The following is a 21,931-nucleotide window of genomic DNA, read 5'->3' as shown; positions in this document are numbered from 1 at the left end:
AAAATTGAAGAGACTCTGGTGGTAGCGTTATCACAGTATCATTCTGTGGGAGTGCTTCTTCAAAGTAGTTTTGGGGCACTTGTGTTTAAATTACACAATTAATTAAACAGCAACCGTTTAAAGCTCTTTACTTCTTTTATAACTTTTGTAGTACTGTTTCAACAGTTAATTGTCAGTTAAATTAGAATCATATTTAATTCTTCTATTTTATTATTAAATGTCTATCCACTAAATTAAATGTCTATGTAAGACTGATTTCAATATATTCTGCTACGCTCTGTTTCTTGTTTTCATTTGAAAAAAGAGCAGATTTTGCAGAAAAAAATAATTTGCGTTTTTTTTTAAATACCTGTATCCTATATAAAACAATGCTGGCGCGCTTTATGGGATTTGATCAACTGAAAATTTTTGATGACTGCTGATTTTATCACAAGGGGATGAAATGTGTGAGCTTTGTTTTGTATTATTACTAAGCTTTTGTCATTGACAATATTTTACTAAAACATGGCAACATTCAACTAGTAGTGCATTATTAGTGTTCTAAGAGTACATCAACAATTTAGACAGTGGACTACACTTTTAAGACACTTTCTTTCGTTAGGGGTTCAGTATGTTATTACGGAGTGAGGAGAAGAAACACTGCAAATTAACTTATTCATTTACAAAAAAAGGAATCTTTAATAGTTTTCCCTCTGCTATGCTTTAATATTACCTGTGTAAACCGCAGCATTTTCATCCTGAGTTACGTTTATTAACAAATAATAATTTCTGAATATACTGCTCTGGAAAAAATAAGAGACCACTTAAAAATGATGAGTTTTTGTTTTTATTTTACCAAATTGAAAACCTTTGGAATATAATCAGAGGAAGATGGATGATCACAAGCCATCAAACCAAGCTGAACTGCTTGACTTTTACACCAGGAGTGGCATAAAGTTATCCAAAAGCAGTGTGTAAGACTGGTGGAGGAGAAAATGCCAAGACACATGAAAACCAGGGATATTCCACCAAATATTGATTTCTGAACTTAAACTTTACTCTTTGCATTAGTTGAGGTCTGAAAGCTCTGCGTCTTAGTTGTTATTTCAGCCATTTTCAGCTCTATATGACAATATTTTTATTTGGAATTTGGGAGAATTTGGAATTTGGTTCGTAGTTTATAGAATAAAACAACAATGTTTATTTTAATCAAACATATACCTATAAATAGCAAAATCAGAGAAACTGAAGTGATCTTTTAGTAGTTTCCAGAGCTGTATATGTGCATCTCTTACACAGCAGTTGAAAAACACCACATATATTCATATTCTAAAAAAGAAATATATTTTCGCTGTAAGGAGGGCATGTTTTTATGATGTTCTTTCTGTTGCTTTTAATGCAGACTGGAACTGTTTGCTCTGTTTTGTCGCTTAAGGGCTACTATTAATCTCTTTTTCAGTCATCTAAGGTTTCTAAAGTGTAAATCTTAATAAAAACATGCTAGGTGCTTTTTTAAATGCGCTATTACTTACCGCTCAATTCATATCACTGTGCATTGGCTGCAGTTTGGAAGGTATAAACCCCGCTCCTCATACTCTCTATCACTTCATCCTGCTCTCTCTCTCTTTCTCTCTCTCTCCCTCTCTCTTTCTATCTCTCTGTGGTGTGGAGCCCACGCGCGTCTGTCTCCTGCGTCTGGAGAAAAAAAAAGTTGGGAAATTGATAACAGCTCAGACACGCGCAATAAAGGCTGAGCCCGCGGGCCTCCAGCCGCAGCCGCCATTATGGAAATGCGGGGCTAATTTCCCAGACAAATCGCTCCCTTTTATTCCTTTATTCTCCCGTTTTATCCGTCCCGCTCTCTCCGGAGAACAGAGCTTTTAATGTGAGGCTGCGGTGATGGATCTGCTCCGCTCCCGCAGCGCGTCGTGCGTTTCAAGCGCTGATTTCCCCTCTTTACGCAAACCCTGAAAAATATCACCAATAAAATAATATAAATAAAGAAATAAACACAATAAAACACACAGCCTTTGCAGAGAGACGTTATTAATAGAGGTCTACCAGTAACATTAAAACAACAGTAACCGTGCAGTAAAGCAAAATAAGCTGAAAATATAGTTCTGCCCTTAGGGCTCGTTTTCTGAGAGACTTTATCACCATGCAGAAATACAATGTTTATACAACAACAGAATCAGCACACCAGCAAGAACATGAACGCCACCAACAAATCATTCATTTTACACATCAGGCTTTTTTTCTCGACACATGGCAACTTTTAGTGTGTATGTCTAATTACCAGGACATATACACTTTTGTCACTTTTGTTTTTGTTAACGAACCTTCTTCTGCAAATTACTTAAATTGTAGAAAAAGCTTTTTTTCTAATTATTGTTAAGGTATATATAGTTTTAGGCCTGTGTAATAAATACTTATATACATATAAAACACATGATCAACATTCAATCATCCAAGCAAACATTGCGTTAATTATGTGAGACATTTTATTACATCTAGGTGTTTAAATTTAACACATAGTGTTCATATTAACGAATATATATATATATATATTAGATATATATAAATAAGATATAAATAAATTATGCTTTTAAACACTTGATGTAATGTATGTTGGTAAGTAAATCAGTGTCACCGTCATGTATATAAAATCCACAAAATAACACATCAAACGAAAAAGCAAAAAAGAGAAAATAACAGTTCACACAAATGTGGAAAAGTCTGGACTTTATCCCTAAGGGAATGGTGGTGCATATGGCGCAGAAAAGCGGCCAAATGGGCATTAAGCGGAGTGAGGCACTGGCACTGACAGTGTCCAAACAGCACTGACCAGTCAATTATGCTCAATAACCTGTAAAAAATATTTCACACACTGGCACTGAGTCACTTCTACACAGACACTGACAGGAGGACACACATGATTAACATACTCCAGTTTTTGATTGAGGTAATTAGATTATAATCTACTGTGCAAAATAACTTGTTTTGTATGGCTTCTTAACAGAAACCATTTGATTCATAAACCCAGTGATTTAATGTTCTTGGGGCATTTATCCAAAACAACCCTGATGAAGGCAAAGAACCCTACAGAAATAAAGATAAAAGAGATGATTTCTTTGACCCCCATTCCCCATATAAAATATATGAAAAAACTATATATAAATTTGTATTATTATTAAACATGTTGCATCGATTAACGATTTTAAAATTTCGTGTAAAGGTTCTTTACTAATTTAAAGCATTTTCCACGCCCAGACATTCCACAAAAAATGTTCTTTATGAGACATTTTAGAACACACTATTCCATAGTCTAAATGTGACTGTTCGTTAACTAAATCCTTTAATGCGCTTTATTTGATTAGTTGTTAATTATGCTAATATGGTAGCTACTCAATATAAATACATCAGTTAAACATACTTAAATACACAATCTTAACCAGACTCTGCGATGTCTTCGCAGTCCTGCACAGTCTATTTCAGTCCAGCATTAACATTGACTAACAGCAAGGCGATGAAGACACTAGTTGGTGAGTTTGAGCTGCATAATAGGGTTTATTTTTCCCACCCGTTTTTCGCAAACCCTGTTCCTCGTTATGTAATTGGATAGCAGTTTGTCCTCGCAAGTGATCCGTCTGGTACCAACCAATAACAGTGCGGGAGGGCGGGGAATGTCATAAAACGGGTGTAAAAAAAGAAGCAGGCTTGTGGCGCGAGGGGAAAACTACAGTTTTTTTTTTATGAAGAAGAGCAGTCTGAAGCTCTTTAAGGTGTAACAGGACACGCGCTGCAGCCAGAGGACATCCAGCACCATGAGGGGATCAATCATGATGGCCATCAAGCCTCTGAAATCACAACAGGTTCTGTCTCATTTTGTGTGATTAGTCTTAATTCACCCACCGCGACCGGGAAACATGGACAGCGGCCAGAGCCCGAGGCCAGTGCCGTCCTGTAAAAGCGCACACGAGCCCATCCGCTTCGGCATCGACCAAATTCTGGGCTCCTCGGACAGCGCCCCGGAGAGCCCCTCTGGGACCACCACTGCACCTTTCCCTGCCCTGTCCCCCTCCAGGGTCACTCTGGAGGGTTCAGTGGTGTATGGGGGTGGCAGGGTGGGTCACCGGGGGGTGATCAGGGTTCCCGCTCACAGGCCACTGACCGCCGCCTCCATCCCCATGGGAGCAGCAGCGGCGGCTGCGGCGGGGTTTGGAGCGCTCTGCTTCCCCTGGGTGGATCACAGCCGCAGATTTGCCACCAAAGACAGACTGGCAGGTACAGTACACTCCAGAACTCTCAAAACTTTTTAATTAAAGGTATTAGTAGTTAAACAAGTAAAAACCTAGAACAGCGAAGTTAATTTTTCGATTGCAAAATAAGGTCATGCAAATTTGCCATTAATTTAGTTTACACACAAAAAAATAACAAAAAATGCTTTTTAAATTGAAGCAAGCAAATCCCACAAAATCACATTCTCACAACAATATTTTATGTGACAACGTGATCATGTCATAATATTTATTTTCACGTGATCAAACGTTTATCCCATGTTCACTTTTCTGTAACAGCATTAATAAATGTAATCAACATAGGAAAGCATAATTACAATATATATTTTTAAATATAAAATAATAGCAATAATAATCTTTTATGAACTTAATAATACAATAACACAAAACATATGGTGTAGCTAATCTTATATGGTAATAATAATAGTAATAAAAAAAACAATAATAATAATTCTGTAAACATCATGATCACCACCTCTTATAGTATTTTCGTCTCATTTTAAAATGTACAGCTGAAAAAGGTGTGTCGCTGTATATTTGACTCATTTGAAAGTGAGGAACAGTTGATGAAGGAAGTAAAGGTAATACGCGAATTGACTACACTTTTTTGCGGCCAAATTTTTAACTCTTTGTTGACATACAAGGAAAATCCTGCTGATCTGTTTAATGTGCCGTTTTTTCCTCGTGACTCTCTTGAACCCAAAGGAGCCTGTGTTTGTAAAATACTTTGTTGTAAACGAAATAACCATCTGGATAAAGATCGAAGAAGAGCGCTTATGAAGAAATTATATTCAGAAGAGGATTAGCACAGTCAAAACAAAACACAAACAGTTAATCGTTTTCACGTCGCGTTGTTGGTGTTTGTTGGATTAAAAATATGTATTTTTTATGTGGTTCTTCCACAGCTCTAAGACTTATTCCTCTCTGTATATGTATGTGGATGTTTACTGGGAAACTGCGATTCTGTCTTCACAGTATGTCTCTTAGTATTAAATGAAAATGTGTTAAATTAACACTAAATTATTTAATATCAACAGCCAATTTAACAATGGCACATTTACCATGTATTTCTAAATACAGAGAATTACAGTCCATAAAACTGTTGGTGAAAATTAAAGAATTTTCACGTGATCTTTACACCAGAATGTTTAAGACTTCCCACGTGACTTTAGCGAATTAGAACAAGTGCAACTATGAGATCTTGCTTAATTGACCATGCTTTCAAGTGTGTAATTTTTTGAGTAATTTCAAAGAGCAATAATTCACTGCATGTGAACAGGGGCGTAGCAGCAAATTCTGGGCCCTGTACACCCTCTATGTTAATGGGCCCCTATCCATGCCAGTAAACAAAGGAAAGTGAGCGAAAATAAAATCAGGATTTTCATGGGCCCCTCTCTCTACTCGGGCCCTGGGTAGTCAGGTCCACTTTTCCCCCCACTACCACGCCCATGCATGTGAACATATTTTGCAAAGTTTTTTATTTAATTTTTATTTAATTAAATTATATATAATATAATTGACTAAAAAGCAACTTGGGTTCAAGTGTCTTAGTGCTATTAGTGCAGCTAGGCTTTATTGAATGCATTAGGCAAATTGACGTACTTTGCAGTCCTGTTTACAGCGTCTTTGAGGCACTTGATGTCTTCCCCCGCCAGAAGTTCACCTCCTGTTTCAAGGACTCCAGTGCGTAAGGCACGCTGCTCGCGCGGCTTCTCCTCGCGCTCCCGTGTCCGTCGCTTTTGGGGTGCGGTTGAGAATCGGAACGTCCGATGTTCCCGGCTCCCCCTTCGCCGCTCTTCCCGCCATGGCACTGGCCCTGGTACAGCCCACCGAACATCGCTAATCCTGCCAGCACCTCAATTATGCCACCCGTGTAACCCAACACGATGCAGTAACCCACGCGAATGTCGCTGGACGGCGAGTTAATGAAGGTCAGGATGTGGTGGTACCACGCCACGGGGATGATGGCCAGCACGCCGGAGCTGAAGATGAGGAGCCCCCCCAATGCCCCCACCGACAACCTCGGCTTGTTTGTCCAGCAGTGGGTCCCGATAGTGACCACGCACAGACCGATGAGGGTCACAATCAGATTGGCCAACATCATCCTTCGGGCAACTTCAATGATCTGGTTGTTAAAGTACTCGATGTCCTCGTGGTTACAGAGGACGTCCCGAGACGCCGTGAAGGACCTGCAGATGTCCCATATACCCTGGTGAAGCACCAGGTCCTCAGGGTGCCCACTGATGTTGTGGATAGTTCGCCAGTTTGGAGCCACCGTGGTGGTCAAGTCCAAAATCCAGCCACAAGCAACGAAGACCATGGCAATCAGGAGACCCAGAGGAGTTCGCATGGTGCACCCAAGAAGATTTACAGCGCGCGCTCGGTGTGGAAAGAGGTTACAGTTTGGAGACTTGTTCCTGAAACTTGGAGAGGGTGGCTCCCTCTAAATCCCACGGTCCAAGGCCATCGTCACGTGGTCAGCTATTCAAATGCATCAATAAAGCCTCAAGTTTCGATAGCGTTGTATTACAGTCCTCAGTGAATGCTGCTGGCATCAAGGGAACACAATAATAATAATACTCACAACTAGAGTTTGATAGGTGTAGATTAACCTGATGGATGAAATAGTCTAGTGAAATGCTTAAAATAGTTGTGCAATGCTGATCACCTCTACTTCATTGCTGAGCCACAGCTCTACACCAGCCCTGCTAGGCTATTCCTTTACGATGGATCTGATGATCGTGTACCATTTGTTGACAAGTTTTAACCTATGTAAAAATATGTGTTTTTTATACAGCATATTTATACAGTTTTTACATGGCATGTTATTTTTGTTTTGTTTTATGCATGCTTGTTTACTTACTTTTTAACTTGAAGACGACTAAGCTAAATATTTTGTTATTTTTTTCTATCTTTCTTTGTTGATTTTTCTGGGGTGTATTTCTGTTTTTACTTCTAGAATGTAAAGATGGCTTGTTGAATTTTTATTTCCGCTGAATCTTTAAGTCCTCTGAAACCGCCTTAACTGCTACAAGGGAAGTTTTTCTGAAGCATGTGTGTTTATTTAGCAATAAATATAATATACGATAAAATATTTTTTCAAGTTTTATTTTTCACAAATGGTCTTCTTCATGCATACACGAATACATTGAAATGGAAATGCTAACATATTAGGCCTATACCATTTTTATTCTCTTTCTCTCAGTTCCAGCTCTCCTCCCACTGGGTCTGACCCGCAGAGTTGGTCACCCCTATCAGAACCGAACTCCGCCCAAGCGGAAGAAACCGCGCACTTCCTTCAGTCGCGTGCAGATCTGCGAGCTGGAGAAGCGCTTCCATAGGCAGAAGTATCTGGCCAGCGCGGAGCGCGCGGCTCTCGCCAAGAGCCTCAAAATGACCGACGCTCAGGTCAAAACGTGGTTCCAGAACCGCAGGACCAAATGGAGGTGAGTAAACACAGTGTGAGGAAGAAGACCACAGAACAACAGAAGAACCACTTTTAGCTGTCTAACTGACTATATATATTAACATTCAGTGAAATAATTAGGGCTGCACAATACAGCTCTGGAAAAAATAAGAGACCACTTAAAAATGATGAGTTTCTTTGATTTTACCAAAAAACAAAACTCTGGAATATAATCAAGAGGAAGATGAATGATCACAAGCCATCAAACCAAGCTGAACTGCTTACATTTTTGCACCAGGAGTGGCATACATTTATCCAAAAGCAGTGTGTAAGACTGGTGGAGGAGAACATGATGCTAAGATGCATAAAATTGTGATTAAAAACCAGGGTTATTCCACCAAATATTGATTTCTGAACTTTTAAAACTTCATGAATATGAGCTTGTTTCTTTGCATTATTTGATGTCTTAAAGCGCTGCATCTTTTTTAATATTTAAGCCATTTCTCATTTTCTGCAAATAAATGCTCTAAATTACACTATTTTTATTTAGAATTTGTGGGAAATGTTATCTGTATTTCTACAATAAAACAACAATGTACATTTTACTCAGACTTATACATATAAATAGCAAAATCAGAGAAACTGATTCAGAGCTGTATATTGTTTCATAATTAATATAACACATTCACAATAGTCACATTGCTGGGCATACAATGTTTTGCTCAACGTCATATTCAATTTTGTAAAACTTTTTTAGCAGAAAAATGACTATTTTAAAATTAATGATTATATCTACTGAATACCTTTTCTTTTTGATGCATATCATTGATACACAGATTGTATTATTAATATTATGACCTACAATTGGTAAAGAATTCCTTGTTTTTTTATTATATGGCAATATATACTGCTGAACAACAATATATCTAATTGTATTTTTTTTATTTATGATTTTTAATAAAATAAACTTTTTTCGTCAGCTCATTTTTTCATTCATTAAGTTTAATCTTCTCTTTTGAACACCTCCAGGAGACAGACTGCTGAGGAGAGGGAGGCTGAGCGACAGCAGGCCAATCGGATGCTGCTCCAGCTGCAGGCTGATGTGCTTCAGAGGTCCATCAGTGAATCCGTGTCTGTAGATCCTATGTGTGTTAATAACTCCTCCCTGTATGCCCTGCAGAACCTGCAGCCATGGGCTCAGGAAAAAACGGGCAAACTGGCAACCACTACATCACTGGCCTAAAGTCATTGTAATGTGCTGTAGCAGCACAGGCTTTGTACGATCTGTGAGTGATTTGAGGATAAGCAAAACTGCACAGGTTTGTGTAAGCTTATTTCTCATAATTCAGTATTAATTCAGTATTAAAATGGCACTGAAGTGACAGAGGAGTGCAATAATTTTAATTCTTCATCAGTGATTTTAAAATAAAATAGAGCAATTGATATAACAACAAGGTTTACTTACATAACATGGTACGCAATGGCAATGTCCAGACAGCTCAGAAAAGTATTAGTATTATCTTCATGCACTGTTTTGTTTGTTTGGGAAGTCTCCTGTTGCAGTATTGTTGGCAGAGTGTTTGAACTGGAAGATCCAGTTACATGCTTGACCTTTTTATATAAATGGGAATCAAGTGCAACTTGTTGAAAAAATCCGACCTACAGTATAATTTCTTTCTCTGGGACTAATCAGCAGGACAGAGGTTCCTGTGGGGTCACACTCCTCATAATGCAAGTTAATGCTTCTTGTCTTAAAAGTACCTTTTCATTTTAGAGGGCCATTCAGTGCCACAAGAATACTGTAATGTTTGAATGGGTGCATTCAGGAGCCAAAGCTGAGTCATGCTATCATGGGTGTGGAGTGCATCTGAGAATTCAGAGAAGCAAACAAAGAGTACAGGACTGAAATCTGTGTGAGGAAATAAGGTGTATATTCTATAAGCTTGGAATTTGGGTCTATAAAAATGTCTATAAAATGTTTGTTATGTAAATGCAGTGATGCTAAAGTTTGAGTAGCCTTTTTTGTTACTTAAGTTTGTTACTGAGAATAACTAAAGCAGAAAAAGATTAATTAAAAATAAAAACTGGTGAAACTTTTTTTAACATTTGATTAATTCATTTTCTTGATATTTTAGACCTCAACTTGATTTTACAATTCCCGTTAAATGTGTGTTTCTAGTAGCTACTTGAAAAGCTGTCCAATCTTCTAAAAGCCATAGCCCTAATAATTTAGTTAAGGTCTGGAACCATGAAAACATTTAGCTGAGAATTTAAATATTGAACTATTATATGATGATAATTTCCACTTTTACACGCTACACGTAAACAAAATAAAAATATCTACTGACTTAACTATTCACAATAACAGAAATTCAGACCAGGCGTGCCCAAACTTTTGCATGCCACTGTAATATTGATCATAATATCTGTTCTAAGATGTTTTAAAGAATGATGTCTTTCTTGATTTGTTTTTTTATTATTATTATTTAAGTGAAATGGGTGTAAAATATATAAAACAACCAGCATTATTCTTTGAAAATTTTTTATTGTTAAATATCATTTTATACAGCAACAAGAAAGTATGTTTCCTGTGTCTGTCTGCCCGCTGATCTGTCTGTTTGTCTGTCTGTCTATCTGTCATAGTTGTGTCAATCTTTTTGCTTTAACAATCAAAAAACAGCAGTTGAGCAACTAGTTGATCCATCAGATTTGTACAGTTATAATACATAAGTATTATGTTTGAAAATTATGAATGGAGAGGTAATAATGACCCATGGTTTATGAGGGGTTTTCTCTGAATCTCTCCGCTGAGTTTGGTCACAGTGAGTGGGTGTATGGCTGAGAGAGTAGTGCAGTTATTCAGAAAACCATTACTGTAATCTAGTTGTGAATAACCTACTTTTTAAAGAATCTAATACAAAGGTGCAGTTATAATGTAAATGTACATTATGTGAAGGTCCTTTAAATCTTTACATGGTTTTCACACTCTTAGATCTCATTTACTTACAGTTTCTTAGAGAACCGAACTAAGTGGTTTGTCTATGGCATCTTTGTAAGAGTGTATAATTACTTACTTTAATCTAAGATGTCTAATGTTCTTATTGTTACAGTAATATTGATTATCACAGTAATCTAGGGGATAAATAAATCTAGCTACTGTCCAAAACAGTTGTTATTCATCCAATCAAGCACTTCCACTTTTAATGTCAGTAATTCATCAGAATTAAGAAGTCAGTTAGTGTTGATCTGAAGATTAAAAGGAACATTTTATGCCAAACTCACTTCATGCTTTAGTATTTCCACTTGGGTCTCAAAAAACAAATCCAACCGTTTTCTGTAAATCAGTTGAGAACGTTTGGTGTCAGGAATCATATGCGTCTATGAGCCATTTGAATGGGTTCCCTATTGTGACATCACAATAGAAACACCCTGGTACCCTCCCTTAACCATAGTACACTGCAGGATTAGCCAGCAGACTTCTTCTGATGGAGGGATCTGTGGTAAGTCAGCAAATGAGATCTCTTTATGTGAAAGTGATTTTGGGCAAAGAACTTCATAAACAATAGACCTATTTTCACTTGTGTAAAAATAGGTAAACTATGACCCTTTTATGAACAAATTACTTAGTAGATTTGCACTGTGATCTGGGTTGGAAGAAAAATATGAACCAAACTGGAATCTGGATTTGGCAGATGTTAACAGATGGCTTGTATTTAAATGACTTGAGTTATTCATAAATACGATCTCTCATTCATTAGATGCCATGGGACACAATATTAGTTCCTGACACATAGAATGATTCTTGTGATTCCATTCTTTTAAATTGTAGTGTATGTCGCTACACATTTCAGCATAATGTTCTGTTCACATTATTAAGCATTGCACATAATTATGATGCATTCCAATATATTACAAAATAGTATTAAAACAATACTAACAGGTGGGACGGGCAGAACACACAGTCCCCATGGTCTAAACAGCCAAACTGTGAAATAATGGCTTACTTATCCTGATACTTAACTTTCTCCTATTCAACACAAACTTATCTCTTCTTTCAGGTTGTAAGACAGTTTATGAAGGAGGCATCCTAAGCCTCTGACAGTAGATTCTCTCTACCTCTATCTCTCTTGTTCTCTTTGCTTCACAGTGTATGGAGGTATGGCTATATGACTACTGAGCATTATTCATTTTGGTAATTCACAGCTTCCACGTAGTATAACTGTAAACACACCCAGGAAAACAACATTTACAGCCAGTACAACTAATCTAATGAAAGTGATCTGTTGCACAACTATAATCTCTCATATAATACCTAATGACACATTTACAACTTTACCAGTTATCTGACGATGTCACACAGAGAGACGGACAGACAGACAGATAGACACAGAGATGCCTGGACCAAAGGCCAAACAACAAACACTGAAATAACACATGAATAACACTGTAATACTGTAGTACAAAACACAGACAACAGAAACACACAGAGAACAGATCCAATATTTCAAGCAGGTAGCAGCCCAGAAATGTAGCGGCAATCAGATTTTCCACAAATAACACAGACCAACACACTATCAGAGACTCACTGTTATTGTGACAGTTTCAAACAGGGAGCACCACTCTAAAATAGAGACTTACGAAGAATTGAGTTTGTGTCAGTCTAATAATACAATACTGGTAACACATTAAGATAAGACATTGCTTAATAATGGCCACAAATAACGTAGATACATCTAGCTGATATTATGGCCCATAACCCCAAATCAGTAAAGGTTGGCACAGCATATATAAAGTACATTTACTTTATCTTCTTTTTTATTTCAGACAGTAAAAGTGGAGTTTTGAATATAACTTAATTTTGGGAGATTGATTCAACGCCCTTTACTCCTCCCACTCAGCTCTATATAACCCTCACATCCTCTCTAACTGGGTGTCGAACAACTTTGCACCCACCTCCTCCCCATCAATCTTCCTTAATTTTTTCCTGTATCTTTTCACATGGGGGGGGGGCTTAAGCTTCACACCCCCAATGAAGCTAATTGGGAGCACCTGACATTCCAGTTTCAAGGGCATGGGAAATACATGCAAAACCTAACATTATTCCAATGTTGTTTGGTCAACTGAATTTAATTTGGTATCTTACATCCAGTATTTCAGGCCTGAAAACCATTCAAAAGTAAAAATTGACCATTTAGACTGCCTTCCAGAGGACAGCTTTTTCAAGGACATCAATGCATTTTTCAAGAAGACGATTGGAAACCAAATGCTGCATTTGAAGAGGCCAATACTGGACTGACCTGCCTGCAGTCCTGACCTGTCCCTAGTATAGAATGTGTGGAGTCGTTTAAAAAAGAAAAATGCAATTATGTTCTTTTTTGGATTCTCTGTTGCAGGCCTGAAATGCAGGAATGGATTTATATATAACATAATATAATAATTATTATATTATGTTATATATATATATATATATATATATATATATATATATATATATATATATATATTATGTTATATAATTTATATAACTGGTGGTAGCGCAGATGATGAAATATATCGTGTTTATACTGTCTGTAATCAAACAGAATCAAAGGAAATGTTAAGAACACTGTGGAATTTTTGCATTTTGCATACTGTCCCAGCTGTGTTCTGATTTGGGATTATAAATCCAGCATTCCTCAAGACTACTCATGCCCATTTTTATTTAGCTTAGGAAAAGCCTATACATTGCTTCATATAATGTTTTCATGAGATCCTTTATGATTTATTAAAATAGAACTCTTTCTCTAAAGCTGCTAGCTTTAAGCTATGATAAACATAACTTCATTTTATCTTTCAGTTTCTGCTGGGTCACACTGAAATGTTTTATTTGACTTTGTAGTGTCCCTGCTGTTAGTTCCTCTATATAGCTCTTATATAAATACATAGTATAAGAGTCAAGCCATGTATTGCCAGTTCTGATATGACCAGAGGCATACTCTGGTAATTTGTAACTCATCTGATCAAGCTTTCCAAAGACATGCCTTGTCCCTCCTAGAAACAATAATAGGCAATTAAATGGTTTCTGCTATTTAAGAAAATAGCTAGAACTCAGAAAACTGCTCTCTAATTGTCTTCTAACCTTCAAGAAACTATGTTGTAAACCAGGGGTTCTCAACCTTTACCAGCTTACAGCTCATCATTGTAACTATAAAGTATAACACCCCATAATTTTAAGTAAAATGTTATGATTTAATTTCTTATTTCTCTTATTTTCATCTTATTTCCCAAAACTTGGAAATTTGGTTAAATAACTGATCGTATCAGACCAGCGACTGCATCGTCTTCAACTCACAATGTTTAATTTGCTTTGAGATAATTCTGGTATATGTTTCTTTTCATTTCCATTAATGTTTTAAATTTATTGTAATTTATTGTTAAAATGAATGTTTTCATTTATATTTTGTTCCACTTTGTTTTACATAGTTTTATAACCTAGGTTGTTGAAGATACAATACTTGATTGTGGTGGTCTGTGGTTTGCCGGTTGAGAAACCCTGCTCTGAACATTATGACTGCTTTACGGTATTTGAGAAACATAACAGCGTCTCTTACACAAGTAAAATTCATCCCATTCTGCAGAATTCAGAACATTAAGCACATGTAACTGAAGAGAAACATACCAAGTGACAAGTTTTTAAAAAAGAGCCAGGATCAGGGTTCTTGACAACTTGACAATCTGCATATTACCAACATAACAGTATCATGATGATGCTATGCACATTGCTGTGTAGCACTGACATAACGCTACAAAGCTGCTACAGTTTACCAAGATGATATGAACAGAATGGAGTATCTTCTTCTTTCCATTTCCTCTTCTTACAGAATTATCAGAAAGTTCATCAGTCTTCTTTTTATTTCCTTTTCTCCTCTGTTCATTTTCCTCCTTCCATCCTGATCTTCTGTTTTTATATCACATTCTCGAAGAGCTGCAAAGATCTCATGATGTTTTCATCCTTTAGAGAATAGAGAGAAAGAAAATCATAACCATACCTATCTAACAAAAAAGGAAAAAATACAACATGGAAAAAACAAGATCAGGTTTGATGTTGCAGTTTTCTATGTGAGCACTAGACGGCAGGACAATTTATAGTAACATTAAGGCCAGTGTGGAAAAAATTAACAGATACTAAAGTTTATCAGATTTTGCTATGTATATATGTTTGAGTAAAATGAACATTGTTGTTTTATTCTATAATCTACGGACAACATTTCTCCCAAATTAAAAACAAAACTATTGACATTTGGAGCATTTATTTGCAGAAAATGAGAAATGGGTGAAATAAAAAAAAAAGATGCAGAGCTTTCAGACCTCAAATAATGTAAAGAAAACAAGTTCATATCCATAAACGTCAGTAGTAAAAAAATCAATATTTGGTGGAATAAGCCTGGTTTATAATCACAGTTTTCATTTGGCATGTTCTCCTCCACCAGTCTTACACATTGCTTTTGGATAACTCAATGTCACTCCTGGTGCACAAATTCAGGCAGTTCAGCTTGGTTTGATAGTTGTGATCACCCATCTTCCTCAATTTGGTAAAATTAAAGAAAGTCATCCTTTTTAAGTGGCCTTATTTTTTCCAGAGCTGTATACAGTCTCTATATACAGTCTAGGGTAGAGACCTTTGTGGTTATCTTAGCCAACCAAAGGAAAATGAATTCCATGGAAGGCCTTTTGAAGACTGTATAGCTAAAGTAAAATACAACTAAAGGAACAACTTGCCTACATGTTTGTTTTATGAACTGATATTACACTTTCATTAAATACATTAATAATAAAGAGAGTAGCATTAAAATGAGACAAAAGAAAGCAAGTCCAACCAGAATTAAATAAAACTCAGCTTTGATGATCACTATGGTCATCCTTCTGTGATTCCAGCACAGTTAGGTGATTTTCCTGCTTAAACAAACCAAGCATTCTTGGCCATCCAGAATAAGATTTTTCCTAACCATAGTTTATAAGAAACAAGAATGACTGAATGAAAAGACTGATACCTCTTGACATGAAAGAAGGAACTCATCTAGAGTGACAACACCGTCTCTGTTTTTGTCCATTTTCTGCAGAGAAATAAAATAAATAAAAAAATGCACAATTTGTCAACTGAGAAGTATGAAACCCTATTTTAAACACATAGAAACAGAAAACATAGTCAAATAGACAATGCAGGTCATTGTAGGTAAAAGTCATGAGACTATATATGTGAGTACATACATTCAGATAAATTAAATACGATCTGTCTGATACAAAAAAGAATGCTTCTGACCTGAAAGAAAGCATCCACGTGCTGTTTGGGTGCGTCTGTCTTTAGAGCAGGATATGTGTACTTCCCCATCATATCATAGATCGCTCTCACAATGTCTGTCATCTCCTGTACAGTCAGATAGATAGATAGATAGATAGATAGATAGACAGACAGACAGACAGACAGACAGACAGTGGTACAGTAAGAAAGCACAGCAAGAAATATATAGCTATAGAAGATTCTAACTGAGGTTTTGGAAAAAAATAACTATACCTTATAAGATATAAATAAAAAAAATGCTGTAACCTCAAGATAAGTATCTTACCTACTACAGTGGTCAAAGAATACACATACAAAGTATGAAAGTAACTGTAGATAGGAGGTAGTGCAGTAATACATAATAATTAAGGTAAAAGTTAAAGAAGTATCAGCAGATCCAACAAAACTGAATATAAACCTGTGCAAATATTGTATTTTCGTAAAGTGTAAATAGTGTCCAGGAGTGTGAATGTACAGCATGTGACCACATGTGTTAGCAGTTAGCACTGGATGCTTCATATATCAATATAAAACTGTAATTTGCTGAGGAACTGTTCTCTTTACTATCTGTCTGCATCCTTGCTACTCTTTTTTCTACTTCTGACCAGTTGACCGCTCTTTACTACGCTCTTTACGATCAGTCCTGGATGAAGTGAAGTCCCCAGTGAAGTCCTGGATGACTAGTTGACTAGGGGATCCGTTTATGCAAACCCTAGCTTTGGGATAAATAAAGTGGATTCAGTTTAACAAGCTCAACTCTGTGTGTGACTGTCATTAAAGGTGAGAGTAGCCGATATAGGTATAATGGTGCGAAGGTCAAATGGACACACATACACACCTCCTTGTTAATATAGCCGTCTCTGTTTATGTCGTACAGGTTGAACGTCCATTGCAACTTCTCTCTTGTAGAACCTCTTAACAAGATGGACAGAGCTGTTACAAAGTCCTGAGAGATACAGAGAAAGAGTGAGAGAAACAGAGTGAGGAGAGTTAGAAATGAGACACATGGACACATAGATAAGAGAGAGACATCTGTCTTTATTAGTCAGTGCTGTGAGGGGAAATCTGATGTATTATGTTGGATGAAAAGAAATCAGGAGAGATTCAGAGTCAGTCTGAGAAAGAGGAAGACAGAAAAGGAGAGAGAGAACAGAGAGAGAAACTCACCTCAAACTTGATGGAGCCGCTGTGGCCTGAATCAAAGGCGTTAAAAAGATAGTGGGCATATGTACTGGCATCTACAGGAAAAGGAGAAAAACGACTATGTTAGGCCAAAAGAGACACACAGACAGACTCACAATCTTGTTTAAATCTATTTGTCATTAATCATGCTCTTATAGACCTACCACCATGGGGAAAGAACTGTGAGTAAATCTGTTTGAAGGTATCTTCATTCACTACCCCACTAGGACATTCCTAAGAAAGGTGAAATAAAGCAGATGGTGAGAAAAAGAGATCAATTGGTTAGAATAAAGTTGAAAATGAATGTAACATAGAATATGAATGTGGAAAAATCATGAAAATCCATGTAAGCAATTGCATGGAGTGGTACTAGTGCAAGAAGGAGAAATTTCACCAGTTTTTCTCATCTCTTACATTTTTGGTCAACCTTTACTTCAGTGCCAGTCTAGGCCTAAGGCAGGGGTCGGCAACATCTGGCCCGTGAGGTTGTTTGAACTATAATGAACGATAATTAAAAAAAACGAAATCAAATGCTTTTCTGGCAAGCTTTTATTTGCATTCCTCCCCTGTCTCTCTGTCACACTCTGCATGACTTTAGTTTCCGCCTGTTCTCGTTTTTACACACGTTCTTAGGCTCACTATCTCCTTATAAGGGCATTTATTCCAAGCCGTGCTGCAATTCATTTGCCTGGTCGAGGTAATGTATTTGACTGTGTCCCTGACGACATTAGTTATATCCCACGTGTTGCAGCGGTGTATTTTTTCCCTTTCTTCTTGGGTTTACTTGCTTTGAGAGCAACTGTTTTGCAATTGGGTTCAACAACCCTCTGGGCTGGAGAGCTACTAGTCTGTAGCACTTTATCCCATTACAATTCATTTTCCACGTACATTTGCCCGTGGCCAAACGTAATTTCCGACCCCTGCCCCAAGGTGTGTTCACTGGAACACTTTTCTAACCTCCAGACATAAGAAAAAAGGTGGTCAAACTGGACTTTTACCTGGATATTTTGTTACCTGGGGTGCAGCAGTCTGACTGGATAGAACGTAGTCACAATTGTACAGTGAAAGGTTTACACTAATCACTGGGCTTTAGGAATTACTGTAGCAGTTTATCCCATCCTTAATTAGTGGGGGTACTTTTTTAGATAGAATTGAATAAAACCACACTCTCTATTTTACTAAAGGCTCACCCTCCTAAACTTTGCAAATTCATGTGGCTCAACTACAAAAGACCTAATTGTAGCATCTATGTTTAACAGGACCAGCCTATCAAAACCATATAATTTCTGCTTTTATAAAAGAGATAAAATTAAGATTGATCGACAACGCAATCAGTTTGTTGATCCATCCATCCAAAGCAGTCCCGTGTATCATGTGGCCTCTTGGAAAAATTAGTTGCCTACCCCTGACCTAGAGGAACTTCCATAAGTAGTATCTTTTTTATGCTTGATGTAGCTGCAGATTCAGTTCCTATGCTGATAAATGCTGGTTGTAGTTCAGTAATAATTTTAGTAAGCTAACAATGTACCTTATTCATTAGTTGTTCTCAAAACGAAAGTTCATCTTAAAAATGACTTATGCAGTAAATTCATGAGGATTTTGACATTTACCAGTGTTACCAATTTTATTTTATTTGAGATTTTTTTGGTTTATGAGGACAATGGGATCCACCATTATAACAGCAAAGCTGTTTTGAAAAGACATAATAAAACTGACTCTCAATATCTAGTGTGGAGTCTGGCTTCTCCGCAAACCTCTAACTCCAGCTAGAAGTGGAGAAAATATCACAAATATCAACATATTTAAGACTATTTTACACAAGAACAATATTTATAATATCACACTTGCTACATATTTAGCATTTATGTGTGTTTTTTGGTTTGGTTTTAGAGAGATGGCACTCAACAAAGTACAGTCTTATTCAAATTATGTCCTAAAACATTACAATTAAAGGAGCAGAATGGTGACTGCACAAATATGGAAAAGAGTGTATCTGTCTTATGTTCTACAGCATGCTGTGTTTCTTTTGTTACAGATAAATGCTGAAAAATACTTAAACGTTGTACTTTGTTTAGGTTTTCATCATATCGTACTGTAAATCACCATTTCTCTTAAACATATGGAGATATGAGTTTTTTTTTGTCTTATCGCCCAGCCCTACCCTGAACGGCCTTTCCAAAGAATTTCCAAAAGCATTCCCCTGTTTTGAGCTTCACTTGGGCTAATTTTAAATGATGTACAAAAAAGGCTGTGTGTATCCTCATAAAGAGTTTAGTCAGCTAATGATGCTATTATTTATAACCTACATACATATAGGACATTATAACCTCTCAGTAGAGTGATGCTCTCTGCTAGATTCTTGCTCTGCCCTGTCCATGCAGTTGCCCTGCTTACAAACCAGGAATACACTCTGTGTTTATGTGTGTGTTTGTTATGTAAATGCGTACATTTTTAAAGCCCCTGTAGAGAACTTGTAACTCCCTCTTATTGAAGTTGGTCTGAGCTTCCAGCTGATCCAGCCCCTCTGGACGGTGACACACCATCGTCATCTCCAAATCATCGTCCACCTTATCTGCAGAGATGAGAAAAGAGAGAAAGAAAGAGTGTGAAAGACAAAGTCAGACTCTGGAGAGAAGCAGGGTCTTTATACCATGTCTACTGGGACACACACATATACACACACACCAGCATGTGTCCTCTACTGCTGTGCCCTGAGGCTCTCCGGGGCCTAATGTTAATGACTGGGTTATTCAGGTGAAGGAGCTGCACACACACATACACACACACACACACACACAGAAAGATATCCACACATATACTGTACATTTAAGACATGCATAGTCATCACACAACTGAAACAGAACATATTAACACTTTTATTTAAACACCTTGCAGACCTTAGATATACAATGGATTGCTAGCTAGCTAGATAGATAGATAGATAGATAGATAGATAGATAGATAGATAGATAGATAGATAGATAGATAGATAGATAGATAGATAGATAGATAGATAGATAGATAGATAGATAGATAGATAGATTGCTGCATTGTGTCCCGCAGAGCTGCTGAAATACACACTGGACTACAGGGTTAAATGAAAAACATTACACACAATCACAGCTGGTGTGTTGCCTTATCATTAGGTTTATCGCTATTGGCGTTATTTCACTCATCTCACCTTCACACTCTGACACTACCCAGCCCCCACACATGTATGCATTCACACACATACACACACACTTTACTTCTATCAGATTATAGTGTACAGTATACAGTGTGTTATATAGAGACAGAAAATTACACTTATTAAAACCAGTAAAAGAAGAATGAAACCATCATCTTATTTTTGTAAATTTAAGCTTTTGTATGTAAATTACATAGTTCATACCATATGCATCTGTAGAGGCCAATGTTTGTGTTTGCACAACTTCCTTTAAATAAGTTAATTATAATTATAATTAAGTTAATTTAACTGTATACACAGTAGAATGTGCTTTTTTAAAAACGAACAAAAATAAGTTACTACTAATACTAATAGTTACTAAAAGCTGATGACTTAAAATGTATTCCTGTTTAATAACACTTGATTTAAACCTTAACACTTTAAAAAAACCTTCTAATTCATTTATAACTCCTAAATATGTAAACACTAGTGAATACTACATGAACAAAAGTGTGAGTAAAGTGAACTCACCCTCAGTGTTTATCAATCCCAGTGTGTGCAGGAGTTTTAGAGCTCCACACAGCAGCAGGACAATGGCTAAAGTGTGCAACCCGTCTCCTTCTCCTTCATCCATCTCTCACCCACACCTCCAACTACCTTCTACTGCTGGACCTGCCTAACTCAGCTATCTCTACTACTATTAATGCATTCATCACTACTGTATATACCCCCACCTCTCTCTCTTTCTCTCTCTCTCTCTCTCTCTCTCTATCTCTCTCTCTTTCCTTTCTCTCTCTCTCTCTCTTGGTCATTCTTTTCTCCTCTCCTCCCTCATTCACCTCTAGAGATCTGACGCATGCACTTTAAACTTTTTAAAACTGTGTAATGTAATATCAGCAGCGCCTGTTCTCATTACAAGAATGTGTGTGTGAATGTGTGTGTGTGTGTGTGTGCGCGTGTTTGCAGTTTCACACTTTTGGGTAAAGCTGCTTTCCCAGGGGTGTAGACAGTTAGGACACTAAGGACAATAACAATTCACCTTTTGTAAGTGTGTGTTTACATATGTAATTGTATAAGTCATACTACAGAATTGTTACATATGTTTTGGTAGCTCATATTAATCTGACAAAAGTGTGTTTTATACACTTTTTTGTTATTTTTTCTATTAATGTTTTGAGATTTTGTAAATGTATTTATGTCAATTTATGTAATAAGTAGTTTAATATTATTTTTATTGCAAAGTTTTGTAAATACAACATGCATACAGAAAATGATGAAAAAAGTGATTGATTGCTCTATTGGATGCCACTTTCTGCAATAACTTATGATGTGCCCTGTAGATCAAGAAATTTAATAAAGTATCTAAAAGAGTGCCACCTATAGGTGTCCTACTGCAAACCCAGAAGAAAATGGTGCAGTTATGAAGTGCCTTCAATACCATCTTTACTAGCCAGTGTCCCAAAAAGTGCTGTTTCCAATAGAGAAAAAGGGATGCCGTGTTATATAGGGTTCAGGCTCTGGTAAGTACATGATGAAGAGCTAGTTAGGTGTTACTCTAATGAAGAAGTGCATCACCAGTGGAT

At 36.9% G+C, this 21,931-nt stretch overlaps 3 protein-coding genes across 3 annotated transcripts in view; 1 reads left to right on the top strand and 2 right to left on the bottom strand.

Moving 5' to 3' along the window:
* Nucleotides 1–3,728: 3,728 nt before the first annotated feature.
* Nucleotides 3,729–9,106, top strand: LOC103036459 (T-cell leukemia homeobox protein 3). The gene is made up of 3 exons (XM_007228017.4): nucleotides 3,729–4,263; nucleotides 7,483–7,723; nucleotides 8,713–9,106. The coding sequence occupies exons 1-3, from the start codon at nucleotides 3,906–3,908 to the stop codon at nucleotides 8,924–8,926; spliced, it is 813 nt and encodes a 270-aa protein (XP_007228079.1). The 5' UTR covers nucleotides 3,729–3,905; the 3' UTR covers nucleotides 8,927–9,106.
* Nucleotides 5,733–7,228, bottom strand: LOC107196870 (claudin-23-like). The gene has a single exon (XM_049474732.1). The coding sequence runs from the start codon at nucleotides 6,625–6,627 to the stop codon at nucleotides 5,893–5,895; it is 735 nt and encodes a 244-aa protein (XP_049330689.1). The 5' UTR covers nucleotides 6,628–7,228; the 3' UTR covers nucleotides 5,733–5,892.
* A 4,100-nt stretch (nucleotides 9,107–13,206) lies between the features above and the next one.
* Nucleotides 13,207–21,931, bottom strand: part of LOC103036759 (Kv channel-interacting protein 1) — a 67,258-nt gene continuing 58,533 nt past the window's right edge. The window contains exons 2-8 of the mRNA XM_007228018.4: nucleotides 19,630–19,754; nucleotides 17,347–17,416; nucleotides 17,168–17,238; nucleotides 16,839–16,946; nucleotides 15,983–16,087; nucleotides 15,714–15,776; nucleotides 13,207–14,674 (exon numbers count right to left, since the gene is read on the bottom strand). Coding sequence (XP_007228080.1) covers nucleotides 14,627–14,674; nucleotides 15,714–15,776; nucleotides 15,983–16,087; nucleotides 16,839–16,946; nucleotides 17,168–17,238; nucleotides 17,347–17,416; nucleotides 19,630–19,754 — 590 coding nt within the window. The 3' untranslated portion in view covers nucleotides 13,207–14,626. The remainder of the gene's footprint in view (nucleotides 14,675–15,713; nucleotides 15,777–15,982; nucleotides 16,088–16,838; nucleotides 16,947–17,167; nucleotides 17,239–17,346; nucleotides 17,417–19,629; nucleotides 19,755–21,931) is intronic.

The sequence above is a fragment of the Astyanax mexicanus genome, chromosome 2 (assembly GCF_023375975.1).
Source record: "Astyanax mexicanus isolate ESR-SI-001 chromosome 2, AstMex3_surface, whole genome shotgun sequence".
Classification (NCBI taxonomy): domain Eukaryota; kingdom Metazoa; phylum Chordata; class Actinopteri; order Characiformes; family Acestrorhamphidae; genus Astyanax; species Astyanax mexicanus.
Note: the sequence above shows the minus strand (reverse complement) of the source record. Positions and strands in the feature narration are given on the sequence as shown.